This window comes from Salmo salar, chromosome ssa10, assembly GCF_905237065.1.
Source record: "Salmo salar chromosome ssa10, Ssal_v3.1, whole genome shotgun sequence".
Taxonomy (NCBI): Eukaryota; Metazoa; Chordata; class Actinopteri; order Salmoniformes; family Salmonidae; genus Salmo; species Salmo salar.
In genome coordinates, this window is record NC_059451.1 from 13,392,171 (window position 1) to 13,415,809 (window position 23,639).

At 41.5% G+C, this 23,639-nt stretch overlaps 1 protein-coding gene and 1 long non-coding RNA gene across 3 annotated transcripts; one reads left to right on the forward strand and one right to left on the reverse strand.

Annotated features, from left to right (window-relative positions):
• Window positions 1-8,512: 8,512 nt before the first annotated feature.
• elov7 (Elongation of very long chain fatty acids protein 7) lies at window positions 8,513-23,129 on the reverse strand. 2 transcript variants are annotated; one of them, XM_014215721.2, is made up of 8 exons: window positions 22,835-23,129; window positions 11,488-11,587; window positions 11,161-11,351; window positions 10,688-10,768; window positions 10,438-10,494; window positions 10,235-10,340; window positions 9,655-9,791; window positions 8,513-9,375 (listed from the first exon to the last, which is right to left on the reverse strand). In XM_014215721.2, exons 2-8 carry the CDS (start codon window positions 11,546-11,548, stop codon window positions 9,049-9,051), a joined length of 960 nt encoding a protein of 319 aa, XP_014071196.1. In that variant the 5' UTR covers window positions 11,549-11,587; window positions 22,835-23,129; the 3' UTR covers window positions 8,513-9,048. The 2 variants fall into 2 exon arrangements, with proteins under 2 accessions (XP_014071196.1, NP_001133862.1); NM_001140390.1 differs by having other exon boundaries at window positions 9,655-10,494; window positions 22,835-23,096.
• On the forward strand, window positions 19,701-22,010 carry LOC106613546 (uncharacterized). Its single transcript, XR_001330516.2, has 2 exons — window positions 19,701-20,674; window positions 21,035-22,010. It is a non-coding gene; the product is annotated as an uncharacterized lncRNA (long non-coding RNA).
• Window positions 23,130-23,639: the final 510 nt, after the last annotated feature.

Consider the following 23,639-nt stretch of genomic DNA (forward strand, 5'->3'; position numbering starts at 1 on the left):
AACTTCCTGAATAATCGATCATTCCATTTTCCCCAAAATCTTCTTGTTAGATCCCCCTCAAATGGCAGTTGGATTAGATGAGCTTTCCTTAGGTGCAGAATGCTTCTTCTGTGCTGACTGAACACGTTTGTCAAAGTGGAAAATGAGTTCTCGCATCTAGCTGTGGCCGCCCCAAGAGTCAGTCCATGTTTTATTGCAGTAAGCATGGTCGGCATAGCGGAGAGAGGCCTGGAGAATTGTTGCAAGATAGATATCAAGTGGGGTAAGTTTGTCCTCATTGGAGCAAGAGCGACACTAAACTCAGATTCCAGCAAATCTGTTTTGCGTAGATCCAACAGAGGCTTCACCACTGTCTCTTGACTCGATCGCGTCCAATGTCCCTCTCAGTGATTACTGGTTTGAAATAAGGAACTCAATAAAGTCCACAATCGCTGACAAATACGTGCGATTTCTTGCCAGCTGCCCATCAAAAAGAAGTGTTGACAGTGACACTGATGTTCTCAATAACACATCAAACTAGTTTTTCTTTCCACAGTGCAGTGCATTACAAATGCTCTTTGCTTGATGTGTGCCTAGCAAATCCTTTGGTACGATCAATAGCATTCTTCTAGTTAGAATACCCAGCTTAGGTGAAGGCCTTGTCTGCGTTAGCATTGGACCCAACACAGATCTTTCGACATGGGAAACAAAATGCAGCCTCTGCAGTAACCGAGTATTCCAGTCACTCTCTTCCTATGAAACAGTTGCTATTAAATTCATGTTTTTTACAGAAAACCTGTTGGCTAGGATAGGATTTCTAGGCTAACCTAGGCTGGCTCCTCTGTTCCAAGATCATCAGGAACAGTCAGAAGTGGAGGCGGCTGTGGAGCCTTCATGGCGGCGCTTGTGGAAAGTTGGGTAGGTGGGTAGGCTCTGTACACGGCGCTAGCTGGAGCTCAGGAGCATCATTGCTGTTGGTCTTGGCAGCGGCCTCGGTGGTTTGACGCTGCTTCTGCTGTTCATCACTCTTCTCCTTTGTTTGGGTACTTTGGGGAAGCCAATTTCTGATATCGTGGCAGATTAGCTGGTTCGAGCTAGCTAAATAGGATAAGTCTAATAACACAAACGCTTTTTACAGCTAAGAATGAAATAGCTTCAACTGTAAACTTGACCCCGCCCTTTTAATCAAAATCAAATATTACAGGCAGAGGCGTATCACGTTATTTATTTAGAGTACAACAGGGATGAGGTTTTTCACGCTTTTTATGGATACCCAAAGGAGTCATACCTAAACACCCAGTAGCTTTCCATAGCCCTTGTGCTGGAACCTGGTCTCAGAGCATTTCGTATTATTGTCTACGTAAATCTGAGATACTCCATTTAGTATGATATATTCATTTGAGAATGTCCATCATCCATTTTCATATGATATGTTACGAATTTGCTAAACGTACATTATGTTACAAATTTGCAAAGCATATGATATGTTTTTGCCTTAACACTGCAATATATAACGTTTTGGGCGACCCAACCAAATTAAATAGAAAAGTTGAGTTGTAGATTTGTTATTCTCATTGAATGCAAGTCTAAGAAGCAGCAGATATGTTCTATGTAAACTATTTCTATGTTCCCCTTCCTAAGTTTGTTTTTTGTACACCAGCTGAAAATACAATATTTTTGGTTATGAAAAATATATTTCACAGCGGTTTAGATGGTACAATGATTCTCTACACAATGACTGCTTGTTTTGTCACATAAACTGAAATTAGGCGAACTATAAACATTTTCGCAACCAGGAAATGGCAGCACGATTTCTGCATTTTGTGACGACCGCCTCAATTTGGTCTTATGTAGCGAAATTTGAAATTGGGTTAAAGTTGAGACTCACAGCTAGATAATGGTATATTATGCACTGTAGTTGAGGAACAAATGGGAAAGTAATTATGCTTTGAAAGTTGATAAACTTGTAACCCCCTTTTGAGAAAATGGCCCTCGAATATTTTTGGGACACCTACTGGAGAGCTCTTCTTTGTCTACAGACATTCAGCATCAGTCACACCCTCTTAATCCTTAACCCCACCCATCTCTTTAAGGATTCATGTGAGGCCATGTGCTAAACAGTGAGTACGGTAGTGTACAACCAAAGATTTCAAGACTAAAGTCTGGTTTATACTACTTCTATTGACATGTCTATGTACTGTTGTCCTAGTGACATGAACATTCTATTGTAGTCCGACATCAAACTTGTTATTGTCGTTATGAAAAAGTATAAACACAAAAACGACAGCATGCGTGACATCAGCAACCTAGGGGTCCAAAATAGCATAACTGTTGCTTTTTAACACCAATAAACCTATCTGTTTAAAAATGGATTTAGTATATGTCAATCTAGCAAACCAGACAACTAAAAGCAACTTTCTAAATAATGTTTTTGGTTAGTTTCAAGCTTGTTAGAAGGTGTAAACGGTACAATAAAATGGTTACTTGCATATTGGACTCTTTTGTTTAGACACGTAGCTAACCATAATCCCAACTCATAACATTACTACCCTGCATGAATCTACAGGTACCTAAAGCTAAACATCAAGCTAGGTTCAATGTTAGCTAGCTAGCTAACATTAGGCTATAACTAGCCACGCAAATGGCTCTGAGATACAAATAACATTACTACACAGATCATACACGGATCATACAGCCAGCTAGCTAACAGTACACTTTAACTTGTAATGAAAACGACTTCTTGACAAAATTAAAAATGCATAATATCTGAAAGTGTAGCTAGCTACATTCTCTTACCTGTATACATGGATGAACACTTCTCCCTCTCTTTCACTGATGCCGTGGTTGCCCTTAGTTTGAAGATGTAATCCAGACAGGTGTTTTATACAACAGCCTATACAACAGCCTTCGGTGTTCTCTTTTCGACTCCCTCCGCATTTGCAATCAAACGTCTGAATTTTCTCCTTCTCCTTAGCTATCATACTCTGCTTCCACCAGGCATTCCACTGATTTCAGAACCTTAGCAACACTTCTTTTAAAAAAGCCACTTTAGAAAGCATACTAAGCTCATGTTATAGACAGAAGCGTGCTACATGGCAGATCGATCCAAACTCAGATCAATCTGAACTCATCTTTCAGCCTTTCCAGCCCATCCATTATCAGCCAATCATGGCTAGTGGAAGGTTCCTTGCTTTTTCCATGGCTAAATCAACTGGGTTCATCATTTAACAATTGTATTCGTATTTACAGACGGCATACAAGTTTGTTTTTAAGGCACATTAAAGTTTATATGTTCTAGAAAGCATTTTTGATCAAATAACAGTTTTACATTCAAATGTCTGTCCTGTAATGTAGTGACGAGTGACATATGCCTAGTTTCCTGACACAAGTCACATATTGCAGCTTTAACTAACCTTCTGTCTTATGTAACCATACCAAATGTAACATATCATACTAATTTGAGTGTCCCGGATTTACATTTACTATGTTACGTCTAGTTTATCGGACCAGGCTGCCTACACACACTTCAGCAGTGCGCCCTGTCCATTGTGCTGACACTGCAGCAGAGGTACAGATTTTTTGGGAGCCAACCTGTCATTCAATCTTTTAACTTTTTGGCTATTTTTATATAGGGACATAAAACTAAAACTGAGGTGGCTAAGGTTTGAACTGAGGGGGCCAAGCCTTCTTTAGCCCCCTCGTGGTGCCTGGCTCGCACCGAATGCAATTGGTTTAGAGTTTACTGTAAAATGCTTGCTTATGAGCCCTTCCCAACAATGCAGAGATTAAAAAGAATAATACAAATGAAATAGTAACACAAGAGGAATAAATAAAATACACAAGAATGGAGCTATATACTGAAAGTACCAGTACCAGATCAATGTGGAGCTATATACAGGAAGTACCAGTACCAGATCAATGTGCAGAGGTACAAGGTATTTCAGGTAGATACTGCATGTACATGAAGGCAGGGTAAAGTGACTAGGCATCAGGATAGATAATATGAGTAAAATAAAGAACAGAGTAGCAGCAGTAAATTAGTGTAAAAGTGAGTGTAATGTGTATGTGTGTTTGTGTTGTGTCGGTATGCGTGTGTGTGCGTTTGTAGTGTATGTGAATGTGTGTGGGTGAGTTTGTATACAGTGTGTATACTGTATATAGTCTAGTGAGTGTGCATAGGGTCAGTGTAAGATAGAGTTAGTGCAGATCCTTCAGTACCAATAATTGACTATTTAGCAGTCTGCCTATTTAGCAGTCTTGTGGCTTGGGAGTAGAAGCTGACTCAGAGCCTGTTGGTCTGAGCCGATGCTCCGGTACCGTTTGCCAGACGGTAGCAGATTGAACAGTTCATGGCTTGGGTGGCTGGAGTCTTTGGCAATTTTTTGGGCCTTCCTCTGACACCGCCTGATATAGAGGTCCTGGATGGCAGGGAACTCGGCTCCAATGAGGTACTGGGCTGTCCGCACCACCCTCTGTAGCACTTTGAGGTCAAAGGCGGTGCATTTGCCATACCATCGGTGAGGCAGCCAGTCAAGATGCTCTTGATGGTGCAGCTGTATAACTTTTTGAGGATCCCATGCCAAATCTTGTCAGCCTCCTGAGCGGGACTGTGCAGGTGTGTGTGAAACATGTTAAGTCCTTTGTGATGTGTACGCCAAGGAACTTAAAGCTCTCGACACATTCCACAACAGCCCCGGCCTTATGGATGGGGGTGTGCTCTCCCCTCTTTCTCCTATAGTTTCAAGATCAGCTCCTCGTCTTACTGACGTTGAGATAAAGGTTGTTGTCTTGGCACCAGATTACAGATACTTTTCAAAAACGATATGAATACTTTTTGGATTACTTTTAATCCCCTAAAGTCAATGTTCACATCTCTGTGGAAATCTAATTAGCATAATACAAAAATCCACATAACAAAAAGTTTAAACCAGAGCTAGTTTTTTTGCGTTGGATGCGTCTCAATCCACCGCATCTGCCTATGTCGCACTTCCGCATCTGCTGTGAAAGGTGACAGACCATGAGACCATGAGACATCCCGAAAATCTGTCTTCTCACAAAATCGTCTGTAGCTTCAGAGCAGTTTGGCTGACAAAAACTATTATGACCCCTCAATGCAAAGATGAGACTCTCACGAACACGATGGTGTTCTCTCTCTCTCTACGACCCTCACAAGCATCTTGGGACTTGTTTGGGACTTGTCTGAAGTTGGTACAGACGATCTGCCAACTTCTGTCTGTAAAATCCGGACAGTTTGGGCTACACACTAATGTGACCTCTATGCGGAAAGGTGAGACTCCCACAAATACATACATCTCGGTTGTTTTCCTCTAGAATGCCCACAGACCTCACAAGACTCGTATGAAGGTCCCCCGTTACCAGTTGAAAAAATGAATTTAAGTATACTTTATGTATGTAGAGACTGTTCAGTTCCAAAATTAACGGGTTAAATACATGTAAACAAACTGTTTCCTGATCTTTCTTATATCTCTCAGATATAGGACAGATACTTCAGAACAAACTTCCTTTCGATTTTTTTGGGAGGGACTATTTGTTGTTTGTATGGGCTAATAGCACTAAGGCCAAAGATATTGTAATATTTTTGTTGATACTTCAAAGGGTCTTAAAATTCTAAATCAAACAGAAAAAGGAGACTTGGTATGACGTTCTTAAAACAATTCCATATAACTTAGTATAAACCCCCCCTTCCCTTTTTAGACAGGGCTTAGACTCTTTGCGGAAAAATACGTTATGACACCCTTCTGTTTCTCAATTACGTTAAATTCAGATTGTAAAAAAAAGCGCAAGTTTAAGTTTGTTCCACCTTGAGCGAGTCTGACCAGAATGTCATATACCACTATTATGAAACAACAAATGACATTAAATTCCGATTAGAAAAAACCTGCAAGTTTAAGTTCCACCTGAGCGAATCAGAGACCACTATTATGACACACCAAATGCATCCGATGGATTATTTTTGTCTTCTTCTAATGCCTGTTAAGGGGAAAGTAATCCAAAAGAAAAGGAAAGTAATCAGAATACATTACTGAGTTTAGGTAATCCAAAAGTTATGTTACTGATTAACATTTTGGACAGGTAACTAGCAACTGTAACAGATTACATTTAGAAAGTAACCTACCAAACCCTGTGTACAGTGCACTTGTCACCAGCTCCAAGTCAAACTCATATATCATGTGTTTGACCTTATCCAACCCTGAACCAGGCCCCCTCCCCCACACGGAGAAAGCTGTGGGCTGGGTGCTGACACTGAGCGGTCGGCAAGGCGCTCTGCTCCCTGGGTCTTCCGATGCATCTCATCAAACAAAGCAGAATGGGCCTCTTGTTTACCTCCTACATGCTTGACGTAGTTTAGATGGCTGAGATAACACTACAAGGCAGGCATGCTACTGGAAATGCATTCATACCCATGTGAAACAAAACACTGTTTTATTCACTTTGAGCCTAGGCACAAAGAAATTCAGCTAACCGTTTAGACAATAAGCATTATGTAAAACCATGTGTGCCTACATGACCGGAACATTAGCTAGTTTCATGAGAAAGTATGTCAAGGTTCAATCTCATAAGTATGGGACTATAATGCAAAGATGTCAATTAACATTTCTCAAATAGTTTAACTTATGAATTGAATCCCTTAGCAGCCTCCAGCTACCAAGTAATTAACAGGACACATTTATAAGACCTGACACTGTACAGGTAAAATTATGTGTGAAATGCTTGATAATGTATGTGATATCAACATAGAACTCTATTTTTTGGGTGATTTAAATATTGACATGCTGTCATCAAGCTGCCCACTCAAGAAAAAACTTCAAACTGTAACCAGTGCCTGCAACCTGGTTCAGGTTATCAGTCAACCTACCAGGGTATTTAAAAACAGCACAGGAATGAAATCATCAACATGTATTGATCACATCTTTGCTAATGCTGCAGAAATTTGCTTTAAAGCAGTATCCAAATCCATAGGATGTAGTGATCACAATATAATAGCCATATCTAGGAAAACCAAAGTTCCAAAGGCTGGGCCTAATATAGTGTATAAGAGGTCATACAATAAGTTTTGTAGTGATTCCTATGTTGATGATGTAAAGAATATTTGCTTTGAGTAAGGCCAGTGTGTCTACGTATGCGGATAACTCAACACTATACACGTCAGCTACTACAACAACTGAAATTACCGAAACACTTAACAAAGAGCTGCATTTAATTTTGGAATGGGTAGCAAGGAATAAGTTAGTCCTAAATATTTATAAATCTAAAAGCATTGTATTTGGGACAAATCATTCACTAAACCCCAAACCTCAAACCTTGTAATGAATAATGTGGAAATTGAGCAAGGTGAGGTGACTAAACTGCTTGGACTAACCCTGGACTGTAAACTGTCATGGTCAAAACATATTGATACAACAGTAGCTAAGATGGGTAGAAGTCTGTCCATAATAAAGCGCTGCTCTGCCTTCTTAAAAACACTATCAATAAGGCAGGTCCTACAGGCCCTGGTTTTGTCTCACCTGGACTACTGTTCAGCTGTGTGCCACAAAGAGGGACTTGGGAAAATTGCAGTTGGCTCAGAACAGGGCAGCACGTCTGCCCCTTAAAAGTACATGGAGAGCTAACATTAATGTCAAACTCTCATGGCTAAAAGTGGAAGAGAGACTGACTTCCTCCTTACTTGTTTTTGTAAGAGTTGTTGACAAGCTGAAGTTACCGAGCTGTCTGTTTAAAATACTGGCACCCAGCTCGGACACCCATGCATACCCCACAAGACATGCCACCAGAGGTCTCTTCACAGTCCCCAAGTCCAGAACAGACTATGGGAGGCGCGCAGTACTACATAGAGCCATTACTAGATGGAAGTCTATTCCACATCAGGTAACTGATGCAAGCAGAGGAATCAGATTTAAAAAGCAGGTAAAAATACACCTTATGGAACAGCAGTGAGTGTGAAGTAATACATTGAAACACATGATAACATACGCACTATACTCATACGTACACATGGATTTTGCATTGTAGATATGTGGTAGTGGAGTATTCGTCTGAGGGCACACACTTAGTGTATTGTGAATTCTGTAATGAATGTATTGTAATGTTTTTAAAATTGTATAACTGCCTTAATTTTGCCGGACACCCTAGCTTGGCAGCAGCAAATGGGGAACCATTATAAATATTAATACAAAATACGTAAGAAAACAAATGAGTTGTACAAATATATTCCTGGGCAAAAGTTGCACTATTAAACTTTTTCTGAGGACAGAAGGGAAGAGAGACCCACTACAGAGACGAGGCCATTGGTTAACCATTATTCAAAGTACTTGGACATTGTCAATCACTGATCTTCAGGGAAGGCTTTCACAGCTCTCATAGCCATAATGCGTTTTTAATGCAGACTGAAATGTGTCAACTAAACTTGCGTGTAATAGGTTTTTGGAACGCTGTCAACCTTTGGGTCTGTTTAAGAGCTACACTATTCAACGAAGGTTCAAATTGTCATTAACATTTCCACCAGTAAGACCAGTTACTTAAAATGTAATTTATTGGTATTTAATTTAACATAGATAAAGTAACAAAATTCTAAAGCATACCAATATCATTAGTTGTTTTTGACAGTAAAACTATTTACAAAGGTGTGTTCAGGTTTGATGATAGAAACTGTACAGTGTCATCTGTCCACAGGGGGTCAGAGGGACATGATCGGATGGCGACAGGTGAGTAGTGGGTGTAGGAGTGTTTGTGCGCACATGTACGTACAGTATGTAACCTTTCATGGGAACTGTCTTCATTGGCAACATCAGTGAAGATAACATTAGGTCATAATAACATGTCTTCTCTTCATACATTGTGTTCCATAGTTAGTTTCCCAGTATAAAGAAAAAAACGGTTAATGTGGGGCCCCAACTGAGGAAATCATTGACCACGTCATTTCCCCGGGTTGTTGTGCGGAATAAAACTTAACGATCAGAAAATAAACATAACCAAAACATTCTTTGGAATCCATGGTAGTTTGTGCGGGATCTCATGTTCATGCGTCTTGGGTGTTCTTTTCCGAAGATCCTAGGACTTCTTCATCTTGCCCGCATGGGCACTGCCATTTTTGTGGTGACTGGAACTGTTGCTGGTGCCATTGCTGGTACTGTTCTCATGGTATTTACCATTGGCGACCAAGGTGGTCCCGTTGGCCTTGCCATTGAGGCTGGGCTTGGTATCCTGCTTGGGCAACCTCTTGCCCTTTACGTAAGCCTGGTACCAGAAGTTGGAGAAGAGCACAAAGAAGAAGGTGCCATACATCCAGATGAGGTGGATGAACAGGGGGACCTGGTAGTCACAGCTCTTCATGAAGTAATACTGGGTGGCGTGAAGGGACACCATCACAAACTGAACCTGTTGGATAGAGTTGGTGGAATGATGAGGAACAATACATATATGGGGATGGATGTTCTGAAGTGGCACAGTGCTTGCACTGATGAACAATGGTATTTACTACTTTAGTATTCTGCATCTACAACAGTCCCCACAAAAATCTAGTAAAGATAAACTTTTAGAGAAACAACTAAAAACAAAATGGCCACGAAGACCTGGCAATAGCAAACTACTGATAGTACAAATCCATACTGGAAATGACAAAGCCATATACATCTGTTCAAACGAACAAAAACATACCAGCTGGATGGCGGTCATGTACTTCTTCCACCAGAGGAACTTCTGGAATTGTGGTCCAGCCGCAGACAGGCCGTAGTAGGAGTACATGATGATGTGGACGATGGAATTCACCATGGCATGGAAAGAGCCCATTCCCCCTGGGGTAAAACACACAGAACACTTCAAACCAACCCTGCCCACATTCCACTGGATCCACCAACAAAATACCTTTCTACTAAGAGTTTCTTTAAATTCATGAATGAATGGGTGATGAGCAGTTTGTGGTCTGTATTAACAGCTAATACATGACAGTCATTTATTTTGTTTCGGGATTCCTTCTGGGGTAAGCATGTCATCACGGGTAACACAAACACAATTTTAGAAGGCATGAACCTTTGGACTACTACACTTTAATTGAAAAGGCTCAATTTCCTCCAATAGTTTGTCTACTTCAAGTGGAATTGTCTTCCCAACATTTCACACACCCAGTATTACAATACCAGGCGGTAACATGACGATAAATGTTTTCTTTTTTAAATGTCAAAAGTTGAACTAGTATTCCAGTTGACTCGTAGAAGGCCAGGCAGTAGTGTGGACTGACCGGGAGCGAAGCTGACGCCCCACCACCAGGTCCAGGGCATGAAGGAGTGGTGGAAGACGTGCAGGAAGGTGATCTGGCCATGTTTCTTCCTCAGAACGAAGAACACCTGACCCAAAGAGTGGAAGGTCAAATACAGCGATGATCACCTCAATGTGAACAGAGGGAGAGACACCAAATCTAAGGGAAATAATCTGAAGTCTTACCGTGTCCAAGAGCTCAATGAATTTGGAGAACAAGAATAACCAGGCCACTCGAACCATCTAGTGAGGGGAACAAAACATGAAAAGGTGAGAATTTGGACAAAACAGCCTAGTCTAAAGATAGTATTGATACAATGGATCAGTAGGAATATTGTAAGAATGTTGACCTTGTCATGCATACTTTCTTTCAAAGAAGATGCATCTCATGACCATCACGGGGAACCCATGTGTGAGGCGAAGATTCAACACTTACTCTAAGGCCTTGGGGGCTGTCTGAGTAATCAATTGCGTCACATCTCCATGTGTATGTTGTGGCCCAGCCAGACATCAAGAACTAAGAACACAAGAGGACAAAGTCAGTTTAGACATACTGTAGCTACCGGTAGTCAAACTGGATTGGTAGATTGGAAAGAACCCATACTGTTATTGACATAAGCTTTGTGAATATTGATTATATGGAAGTATATCGGTCGTCTTTATGTAAATCTCAAATCTTATTTACCTCTTTGCCTCATCTTGGCAATAGTAATTTAGCTAGTGTTCTAATTATCCAACATAATCTGGCCAAGGAGGCGAATGACCCATTTAGATAGAGCTGCCACATACCAAACACCCAATATACTGCCAGAGAAAGACTAGCTCCAAGTGCTGTTGCGATGCCTCTCAAAAGAACCAATCAAGAACCTGATCTTGGAGAGACAAGAGCTTTGCTTCACAGTGTCTCACCTCATAGACAATAAAGGTTGACATCGCCACCATGGTAAAGTTGTAGGCGATCATGGCCTCCTTGAGCTGGAAGGGCTTGCGGTTGGCCATGAAGCGAGGCCCAGCGACTAGCACGAAGAAGATGTAGGTCAGCAAGATGGCCGTCATGTTCACCGGACTCTGCATGAGTGGGTAGCCCCACAATCGCGGGTCTGAGAAACAGAATATTCTCAGAGTTGTGAAAATACACTACAAAACAGGTCTATGAGCAATATGTCAGTTAGCGCTTTCAAAGTACACAAAGCAGGGGTACAGTCAGGTAATTAACTATGTCGAAAAATACCTCACCTGTTCCCTTCAAGAGGAATTCGTAGACCTCCATGGCTCTAGCACCAATGTCCTGAAGCATTTTGACTAGCTTCCCCCTGTGGTACCACTACACAATCACCTGTGGAAAAGCAAATAGATAAGTCATTATGTCATTTTAATAATAGCTACTACACTTAGCAAATACGTTATACTGTATATAGAGGTAAGTGTAATATGCTACTGCAATACGCTTATGTATTGATTTACAGGGCATTCCGAAAGTATTCAGACTCCTTGACCTTTTCCACATTTTGTTATGTTACAGCCTTATTCTAAAATGTATTAAATAAATAAAAATGTCCTCATCAATCTACACACAGTACCCCATATGTCATTATGGGGTATTGTGTGTAGATTGATGAGGACATTTGTATTTATTTAATACATTTTAGAATAAGGCTTTAATACATTTTTGCAAATGTATTACAAATAAAAATCAAAAATAACTTATTTACATAAGTTTTCAGTCCCTTTGCTATGAGACTCAAAAATTGAGCTCAGGTGCATCCTGTTTCCATTGATCGTCCTTGAGATGTGTTTACAACTTGATTGGAGACCACCTGTGGTCAATTCTATTGATTGGACATGATTTAGAAAGGCACACACCAGTCTATATAATGACCCACAGTTGACAGTGCATGTATGAACAAAAACCAAGCCATGAGGTCGAAGGAGCGCTGAGATAGGATTGTATCGAGGCACAGATCTGGGGAAGGGTACCAACACATGTTTACAGCATTGAAGGTCCCCAAGAACACAGTGGCCTCTATCATTCTTAAATGGAAGAAGTTTGGAACCACCAAGACTCTTCCTAGAGGTGGCCGCCTGGCCAAACTGTGCAATCGGGGGAGAAAGGCCTTGGTCAGGGAGGTAACCAAGAACCCAATGGTCAGTCTGATAGAGCTCCAGAGTTCCTCTGTGGAGATGGGAGAACATTCCAGAAGGACAACCATCTCTGCAGCACTCCACCAATCAGGCCTTTATGGTAGAGTGGACAGACGGAAGCCACTCCTCAGTAAAGGCACATGACAGCCCGCTTGGAGTTAGCCAAAAGGCACCTGAAGTACTCTCAGACCATGAGAAACAAGATTCTCTGGTCTGATGAAACCAAGACTGAACTCTTTGGCCTGAATGCCAAGCATCACGTCTGGTGGAAACATGGCACAATCCCTACAGTGAAGCATGGTGGTGGCAGCATCATGCTGCGGGGATGTTTTTCAGCAGCAGGGACTGGGAGACTAGTCAGGATCGAGGGGAGGATGAACAGAGCAAAGTACAGAGAAATCCTTGATGAAAACCTGCTCCAGAGTGCTCAGGACCTCAGACTGTGGCAAAGGTTTACCTTCCAACAGGACAGTGACCCTAAGCACACAGCCAAGACAACACAGGAGTGGCTTTGGGACAAGTTTCTAAATGTCCTTGAGTGGCCCAGCCAGAGCCCAGACTTGAACCCGATCGAACATCTCTGGAGAGACCTGAAAATAATTGTGCAGCGACATTCACCGTCCAACCTGACAGAGCTTGAGATCTGCAGAGAAGAATGGGAGAAACTCCCCAAATACAGGTGTGCCAAGCTTGTAGCGTCATACCCAAGAAGACTCGAGGCTGTAATTTCTCCCAAAGGTGCTTCAACAAAGTACTGAGTAAAGGGTCTGAATACTTATGTAAATGTGATATTTCTGTTTTTTATTTTAAATACATTTGCAAAAATTACTAAAAAACTGCTTTTGCTTTGTCATTATGGGTTATTGTTGAGACGAAAAAAACAATTTCTTCCATTTTAGAATAAGGCTGTAAAAGTCAAGGTGTCTGAAAACTTTCCAAATGCACTGTATATGCTATGCTATTGCAATACCTTAATTTACTGACTTTACAATGTCATTACAGTGTCCTTACCCAAACATCATTTACGGTATTAAACATATCTGAGCGCCTGCATCAAATTAATAATTTTGTAATTACCCAAAACCATCAATCCTTGTTACTCCCCAAAACATAAAATACAATAGAACGTCATAGCATAGCATTACTATGGCATCCCTTTACAGCTGGTATTTTATTTGGCTTCATGACATGAGAGAATTAGAAAGGAAATGTGTGTGCTGCAGTTGATAGTCCTTGTTCAGCAGCAGAGTGCTCTGCTTCTGAACCAGCATCACTGACCCAAACGGGTTGTCGTCAATGACCCAGCATTCCACACTCTGCCCCTCACATCCCAGCATGCCTTTCCCCTGTCCCTGCCCCTCGGCAGACATGGCCTGACAGTAGAGGGGAGGGGCTACAGGAGACAGACGAGCATCCCACAGCACAGAGGCAGCCCTCGCCTCAGTTTGGGACTGCCAAGTACAGGAACCAGGCCAGAACACAGAACACAGAACAACGGCAAAACACAAACTCTCCCTCTCTGCTCTCTGCTCTCCCCAAATGACCCCCGGCCGTGAGAGAGAGAGAAGGCAAAGGCGACAGTCTTTGATGTTTCAATTTGTTCTAGACCGGTCTCAAGAGATCAAGGTGCAGACATAACTACACTGACTGAAGAAGGGAGATCAAACAGGCTTATTTGAAGACATGTTATCTCTGGAAACAAGCAGCATAACACAGGTGTGATGGTTTTACCTCAGGTTTATAAGGAAAATTCGATTGAACTAAGTGACCTGCAACTTTTATAATCTACCAAACTACAAGTATTTTAATCAAACAAACAGTAAACATCTGATATTTGGATGAAAATGAAATATGTAGATAAAGTGAAAAAAGTAAAACTGTAAACATTTGTTTTAATCATTTATTTTGTTGAAAACAAGGAATGTTTTTTGAAATATGAAGAGGTTTGTGCGTGTGTGCATGTGCGTGTGTGTGTGTGAATGTTGCTGACTTTCAGACAGAGTTTCATGTCTCAGTTTTGTCAAGCAGGTCTGAACCAATCATAGACATCGATGTTTCACAAGTTTGGACAGCACAGTATATAGTGAGTACAGTACAGTACAGAACAGTAAAGAAAAGTAGAGTGTATTCAGTACAGTAAAGTAGACTTTAGTTCAGTACTGTAGAATATGGTTCAGTGCAGTAGAGTAGAGTAGAGTATAGCACAGCAGGGTAGAGCAGGGTTTCCAAACTGTTTCACTTGGGGCCCCCCTTCCAGCATTGGGGAAGATCTCGTGTTCACATTTTGTCATGTGATGCAAAGAAATTTCAGCAGTTTTTACGCTAATTTTCTTGCAATTCTTTACATTTTGTCATGTCAGAGACCTGGCCGGGTGGTGCCAGAATAACAACCTATCCCTCAACGTAACCAAGCTAAGGAGATGATTGTGGACTACAGGGGCTGTAGTGGAGCAGGTTGAGAGCTTCAAGTTCCTTGGTGTCCACATCAACAACAAACTAGAATGGTCTAAACACATCAAGACAGTCGTGAAGAGGGCACGACAAAGCCTATTCCCCCTCAGGAAACTAAAAAGATTTGGCATGGGTCCTGAGATCCTCAAACGGTTCTACAGCTGCAACATCGAGAGCATCCTGACTGGTTGCATCACTCCCTGGGATGGCAATTGCTCGGCCTCTGACCGCAAGGCACTACAGAAGGTAGTGCGTACAGCCCAGTACATCACTGGGGCAAAGCTGCCTGCCATCCAGGACCTCTACACCAGGCGGTGTCAGAGAAAGGCCCTAAAAATGTTCAAAGACCCCAGCCACCCCAGTCATAGACTGTTCTCTCTACTACCGCATGGCAAGCGGTACCGGAGTGCCAAGTCTAGGACAGAAAGGCTTCTCAGCAGTTTTTACCCCCAAGCCATAAGACTTCTGAACAGGTAATCAAATGGCTACTCGGACTATTTGCATTGTGTTCCCCCCCCATGTAACTATTCATGTACATACTACCTCAATTGGACCGACCAACCAGTGCTCCCGCACATTGGCTAACCGGGCTATCTGCATTGTGTCCCACCACCCACCACCCGCCAACCCCTCTTTTACGCTACTGCTACTCTCTATTCATCATATATGCATAGTCACTTTAACCATATCTACATGTACATACTACCTCAAATCAGCCTGACTAACCGGTGTCTGTATGTAGCCTCGCTACTTTTATAGCCTTGCTACTGTATATAGCCTGCCTATTTACTGTTGTTTTATTTCTTTACCTACCTATTGTTCATCTAATACCTTTCTTGCACTATTGGTTAGAGCCTGTAAGTAAGCATTTCACTGTAAGATCTACATGTGTTGTATTCGGCGCGCGTGACAAATAAACTTTGATTTGATTTGATGTCTAATGTGTATACATGTAACATTTGAGCGACTCATTGGAAAGTTGATCTGGATATTTCTGACAAGTTGTAAATAGCTCTTTAAGGTATGTAATGACTGACATGACAAGAGGAAAACTGATGATGCACTACCCAATTTACAAATGTCACCTTGTGCATTCTACTATTACAACTTTCAAGACAGTTTAAAGCTGGACTGAATTCCTTTAAAAATATATTAATACTTTTTTGGTGGGGACCCCCGCGCCACCCATGCTGACTGTATTGTATACTTAATTAAACTCTACTGTACAGTACTCTAATGTACTGTACTCTACTATACTGAATTAAACTGCACTTTACTCTAATATACTGTACTCTACTTTGCGCTACTGTACTGTACTCTACTGAATTAAACTGTGCTGTACTGTGCTGTCCAAACTTGTGAAACATAGACGACTTTTCATTGTCATTTAGCTTACTGGGTACATTGTTACAATGGGGATGATTGTCAGATTGTGACAAGCAACCCTGACATCAATGCTAATTAAGATGCTAGTTACCACATGGCTTGACCTAGGAACTCACAAATAAGCTTGAAATAAAGCTCTCCCTTTCCACCTTTCAATAAAAGTAATTGTTCATGGATACCCCCATCGTACAACGATTTATGAAAGAAATAACAAGCATATGAATATATACTTTCGCCGATGAAAAATACAAATATTACTCTCACCTCAATGTTTTGTGATCCTGACCTTAATTGGCCACATGGATGACCTCTGCTATAGAGGACACATTTTTATATTGGAAATTATTACACAGCCCCCCCCAGGATTTTAAGTAATAAGCACTGTGACAACCAACCCATGAGACAACCAAACCTGGTCTACCCTATTTCTGTTCTTGACAAAAGCTCTCTAGGCCTATTCCATATAGGGTGAGCAGTCAATGTTATTGGTCAACAGCTGGGATGTGTGGGTGCGGTCCCATCTCACTACACTATTGAGAAATAGGGATCCATTGTTCAGAGCAACCTACACTGCCCTCTCCCTGCACTTGGAGTACAGTCTAGTCCACGCTCAAACAACACCATTAAAGGTAATGATACACTACGTCTACTAGAGTGTGCAGTGGGAGAGTTTGAGGCCAAATGAGAGGGATATCAGGACCAAAAAAAGACATTGCGGAGAGTATAGAAAAGTGTCTTACCATACAGCAAAAATACACAGTACAGAATCATCATGGACTGAATCAAACAGTAATGTCTGAGCATACAGAGAACAGTATAGAAAACATTGTCAAAGTGTACACAGTTGAATCAGAGGGACCCTACATAAATACAACAATAGTCCAAGTGGAAGGTCTTCTCGCTCAGCTCCCATCCGCTGGTATGCTCACGGAAAGCCCTTTCAATAAACCAAACACTAGGCTGGAGGTCTTTAATACAGCAAGAATGTCAAACAACACTGGTTTTCAAGGGGGACAACTTAAGGTAAGTGCTTTGTTGAGGGTGGCAAACACACAAACTTTTTTTGCGTGTACATGTCAACAGTTACCCGTTCATGCACTTCCACACCGTTTGAAACTTTGCCCGACATGATTCAGATTTATTCAAGTGGTGTAAATGACGACCTGTGACCTACTTAAATTGAACCTATGACAAACAAAAGTTTGTCAACACTAGGTTAAGGGAACTAGCTTAAGTATGCACTATTCTGAAAGGTGTTGAATAGCAAGCCATTCCCTTTAATCTGTTTCAGCATCTGTACTCTATCATGAGGAAAATCCAGTGTCTTGTTCTTTTCCTTTTGACAGTGACAACCCACTGGGCAAAAACTGGTTGAATCAACGTTGTTTACACGGCGTTCCAACTTTTTTAAAACACGCGATGACGTTGAATCAACATGGAAAACCGATTGGATTTCAAAAAAGTCATTGGCGTAAGGGAATTGTCTTTTTTTCACCCAACTTTTGACCTAAATCCAATGACATGGTGACATTTGTTTATTTCAGGTTGAATTCAAGTTTGTTGACAACTCAACCAAATGTAAATCAAAACTAGACGTTGAACTGATATCTGTACGCAGTGGGAAAGAACTTGATGTCAGCAGCCAGCCATTTTCAGACCAACAGAGCTTTCTGTAAAAGGTATGGACTTTAATCATCTGAACTGCAAACAAACCTGTATGCAAAGGTCACTGGCATTAGGTTATCTGTACTGTACATCTCTTGAACCCTGGTAAAGGTGAGGAGTACCAGTAACTGTAGCCACAAGGCATAGCAAATGCACACAGCGAAGAGGCAAAGGAATGCCCCGTTTGCGAGATCCAATCTAGTGGCCAATGGCATCTGCACATTTTGTTCACCTGGATACCTTCAAGGACACCGATTAAAACGGCACGGCAGGGGATATCAGGTTAAACTCCTACTGTCTTGATTCCGTGTGTGATCATGACAACATTCCTGAGCAATGTGAGTGGAAATCTGACACGTAGGCTTCTAAATGTTAATGCACGTGTCACATTATGGATACACCACCTGGAAATGTCAAGAAAAAGCCTGCAACTAAAGTAGAGGTTAGCATTTACGCAACCACATTTTATTATGAGTTTCAGGCAGAAAAGCAGAGCGTCATGGACGCCGACAGGTGAATAGGGCAAAGTTCACAGTATGCAGGTCCACAGTGCATCGGCAGGCCTCGGATCTTCCTGGCTGTTGAATGAATGCGCACGTGTCGGTGTGATTGTTGTTTCCATTCCGATTCATATCAGAGACCAAACATTTCAGGAAGCTCTTACACGAATAACTGTGGAGAACGAGTTGAGTCGGCATGAGCAACATATCTGTGGTGCCGGCACACATCGCGGTGCCTCTAACTCATCTATCGTCTGTCTTGTTCTGAGGAGAAACACTTTCATATTAAGTAATCACGTGAACATTCTGACAACTGTTGGAAATCTATTGTAATAATCTATTGTTCCTTCAAACTCTAGACAGACTTGTGAGTTGTTAAAAATCTCACTGAGTAATTGGATCTAACTGAATGGAATTTACTGCCAGAGATCTGAGTATGGTGGACAGAGGAGCAGTTTGTAGTGAGAGGCTTTCTAATAAGGATGTAACATTCTTCGATACGCATCGGTCCCCGATTCAAATGTTTAAGGTACAAGTGAATCGCCGTTTCACTCAATTATTTTGCTCATGTTACATTCTTTCTACCTGTTAACCACACCCCTTTACTTTTTCCACATTTTGTTGTGTTACAAAGTGGGATTAAAATTGATTAAATTGTCAGCGATCTACACAAAAAACTCTGTAATGTCAAAGTGGAAGAAAATGTCTAACATTTGTAATAAAAAAAAAAGAAAGAAAGAAAAAACATGAATGATTAGATAAGTATTCAACCACCTGAGTCAATACATGTTAGAATCACCTTTTGCATCGATTAAAGCTGTGAGTCTTTCTGGGTAAGTTGGTTGTTGATCATTGCTAGACAGTCATTTTAAAGTCTTGCCATAGATTTTTAAGCCGATTTAAAGGAAAACTCCACCCAAAAATGATATTTTAGTATTTGTTTAATTTGCACATTGTTGACCTAGCTCAAAATGTTTTGCTTGTCAGCAATCAAGTTTTCAAGATATGTAACTTTCAAAATACAGAAATCCTCCCTGTAAGATGCATTTTGCATCATATGATGCAAAACACAGCATCATATGAGGCAAAATGCATCATACGGGATGATTTCTGTACATTTCTACTCCTGAACTTATTTAGGCTTGCCATAACAAAGGGGTTGAACACCTGTTTACTATAGATATTTCAGCTTTTCATTTTTAATTGATTTGTAAACATTTCTAAAAACATTATTCCCCTTTGACATTATGGGGTATTGTGGGTAGGCCAGTGACAAAAAAAATCACATAATCCATTTGAAATGAATGCTGTAACATAACTAAATGCGGAAATATTCAGGGGTTTGAACACTTTCTGAAGGCACTGTACCTGCTGAATGAATTTTATTTCGATTGTTCAGATTCACAATCAGCAATCATTTTGGTTTTGCTTTAAACAATCAGTGTATATGGTCCTTTTTAGACACACAGGGTAAAGTTTATAATTTCACAACAAGGACAGCAGTCACTTTTGCGAGAAGCACTGCATGGCCAAAGCAAGAGGAGATTGGGGTGAAGTTGGTTTTGAGATTGGGGTGAAATCCAAAGTTGCGTTTATACATTCATTGGCTATGTCATAGCTAATTTATAAATGCTAAATACTGATACATTTCTGGCTCAAACACTTCATCTGCAAAAATGACAAGTTAATTAGTGGGTGATGGTTAGGCTTGGGCGATATATACCGTTTATACCGTATACCGAGGTATTTCGAAATACAGACGGCAGGATTAACTATAAATAAAGTATAACTATAAGAAAACGAAGATGTGTCAAATAAATGATATCCAGCTCAGGGCTCCAGCTATGCATTTGGTTTGCTAACACACACACGCGCGCACACACACACACACACACACACACACACCTCAGACAGATCCAGCTCAGAGACGCCCAGCTCAGGAGCTCCACCAGCAGCAGGTTTTAATTTAGAACGGAAAATGAATGAGTTTATGAGCATCGAATCGTATCGCAGCAGTTGAGCCGAGATAACTGAGACGCTGATCACATTTGTTCGATTCATTATAAAACGATGTTGCGGGATAACAGTAGTCCTTGAGTTCTTATCTGACATCATCATCACTTCAATCTGGCCATCTCTAACGAATGCCTCAAGATGTACCAATCACATGAGCTCACTACAAACTCTTGAGCTTTGAAACGCCACTTAAGGCTACATATTGCAAGACAGAAGGGCGCTGTTTCAGTCGATTGGATGCAATTTTGGACTAAGATGTGAAGGTAATCTACTTTTTGAAGTTATTATTATTATTTTTTTACAATCAGATGAAAACATCATGACTGGTTGTGTTCATGCCACATTGAAAGATAGGCTAATACATATTTACAGTTAAATTGCATGTCGTTACTATAAAATCCACAATAGAACTGCTAAAGCAGTCATTTGTACGGCTCAAGAATTACATTTTTTTAATAACTTCCATTTTTAAAGTCATGCCACCCTCTGTCCTTGACTTTTCCTAAATACATGTAAGTCTATAATACACACTGACGTTGTTCTAATTTTAATATGACAAACAGAACTGTTGTTGTAGACATTTTTTATATGGTTTTCCCCGTTGCTCCTCCTTCTCTCGACAGTCGGGCCTGCTCCCCCTCTTCTCCCAATAGTTGAAGAGGCCGTGCCCAGTTGAAAATCACCCCGATATTTGCCTCGAAAGTGAACCGGAACTATACCAAAACTAATATCACACATATAATAAGAGATTAAAATAAATGAAGTAGCCTCAAGTATGATGGGGAAGAATGGATGAGTTGATGAACGAGTGGAAGCGAACGATGCATAATTACGTGTTCACCAATTTTGAATGAAGAACAGGGCGGGCCATTCTAATGTATTGATCTATTCTTAGAATCTCAAAATGTTATGTCCTCTATCATTCTACTCCGGCCTCCTTGGAGTACACAAGAGAGCGTATGTAATTTACAACGGCAAGAAGACCAAGACTAATGCATGCACGAGTTAGCATTGCTACAACATCTGAAGGAAAACAACTCCGATGGTGGGGAAGAAAAAAAATCATTATGACATCTCTGATGAGAATTCTTCTGATTCTGAACCTCAACCTGAACCTGAGGGCTAAACGCAAAAAAAATGTGCAGAATTGTGCGCACTGAGCAGGTGCCCACGCCACCACCAAATGAAACGGTGCGACTGGAGAGAGGACGGCACCGTTTGGAATAGAACACGCCGGTGAGAATTCTACTGGCTACTATCAGCACATCATGTCGTCACTGCGGGAGTAGGCCCTACACATCAAGCAAGAAATAAAATCATCAATGCACTCAACAGCTTTTGTTGTTTAGGCTATGTGAAATGGACATTCTCCAAGTGATAATGGACTTTTTGACTGCTGTCTTATCTACACTTATATTCATAATGGCATTATTGCTTTTGTGACGATTTTTACTATTATCTAGCAGACTTGGCGCTTGTAATGATGTTTAGGCTACTGATGTTTTCATCTTTTCACCATGCATCTTGCTGACCGTGCATTTTGGTGGTTGGGGTATTCATTTTTATTTCGTTTAATAAGAATCTTATACCGGGTTCCAACACCAATGATTTCTGTTCCATAGCTGTAACAATGGCACTCCACGAATACAATTTATTGAACACTTATTTTTTTTAAATGTACATATATCCACATAAGAGGTGGAGTGAAAACAACATGCCCCCCTATGGAAATCAAATGACCATCCAACAGATTCAATCACCTTAACCAGAGGGTCACAAAGTCCATGTGCTACACTACCTCAATTCCATGAAGGAAACACCACATAGGAATAGCTAACCAGCTAACCTTACTGTAAACAAATAGACAAATGTAGCCAATTGATTTACCCCTTTTTGGTATTTAGAGACTGCCTGCTCCAGAATGGATGGAGGAGATACTTCCACGAAGGTATCAACCTCGACCCATCATGTGATGATAAGCCATCTCGAAACCTTGGCCAGACGCTATTCTCAGTGACTTCACTATTGACATTGAAAACCCAGAGGAGAGGCAGAGGAGAGGAGGAAAAAAAACGTCCACAGGGAGAGGGAGTCAAGGAGGAGCCCATTAGAACGAACACACAGTGCAGCATCTGTTTAACAGGAGTGTCTGCAGGGCTGCTATACCTACTGTACCCACACACACTGGGTTTTCTACCGCCGCACACACACACAACGTCCAAACAATGTCTATGTGTTTACCCCAGCCTGTTAAGACACAGCCATTCCCTGAGGTGATTACAAGACCGAAAACCAACTTAGGGACACAAACCCGACCGGTAAAAACCATTGGCTCAACAAGTGGGCCAGAATTAGAGAAAGGGAGAGAGGGGTTAGGGTTAGTTTCCTGGGTACTCCATCTTGTGCTAAGTGGGTGGACTTACCTCGTCGTTGCTGTGGTAAATGTCCTGTTCTCCTCAGAGCGGGCTAATGGATGCCAGTGTGGACGCCAAGTCCCGTTCACCGCAGAGGACAGCTTGCTAGCTCTCCCTGTCCTGATGGAGAGAAGGGCCAGGACAGCAGTCGAGGGAGAGATATGGAGAGAGAGGGAGGGACAAAGAGAAAGAGAGGAGGGAGAGGGGGAGTGAGTTAGAGAGAGAGAGAGCAAACTGACAAAGTGTGACTGGTACTGCTGCCCTCCAAGTCCCCACCCTCCCTGACTCATAAACACAGTGGATGAATAACTATTTCAGAAAAAGAGAGCAAGGCATAAAGAGAGGGAGGGAGCGGAAGGGAGGGAGAGAGAGAGAGAGGGTTGAGGGAGCAGTGGATATGTGTCAGTGAGAGTGCAAGCCAGACAAGTGAGAAAGTAAAAGCAAGAGGGAGCTGGCCTTCTATTTCAACCGGCGGTGTGAAAATTAGTTTAAAAAAGGGTCCACTGGTCTGGCTGGAGTTGCCCCATCCCCCTCCTCTCTCCCCCCATTCCTCTCACAGAGGTAAACACAGCAGAATATGGCATCCTCCTGCGGCTGGTTTCTCTCCCAGGGGGCGGGCTGATAATATAATTCTCAGGCACAGCAGCAGAGAAATCACTGGCAACTCTGTTATCATGAAGGGGACCATTGTTGCGCCGCTTGCGTCTCTGTCCCCCAGCCAACACAAAGAAAGCGAAGCTAACATCCATTTCACCCTTCATCTGGACTGGAAGTCGAAGTCTTTACTAAAATAAACATGTACAACCCCACAATG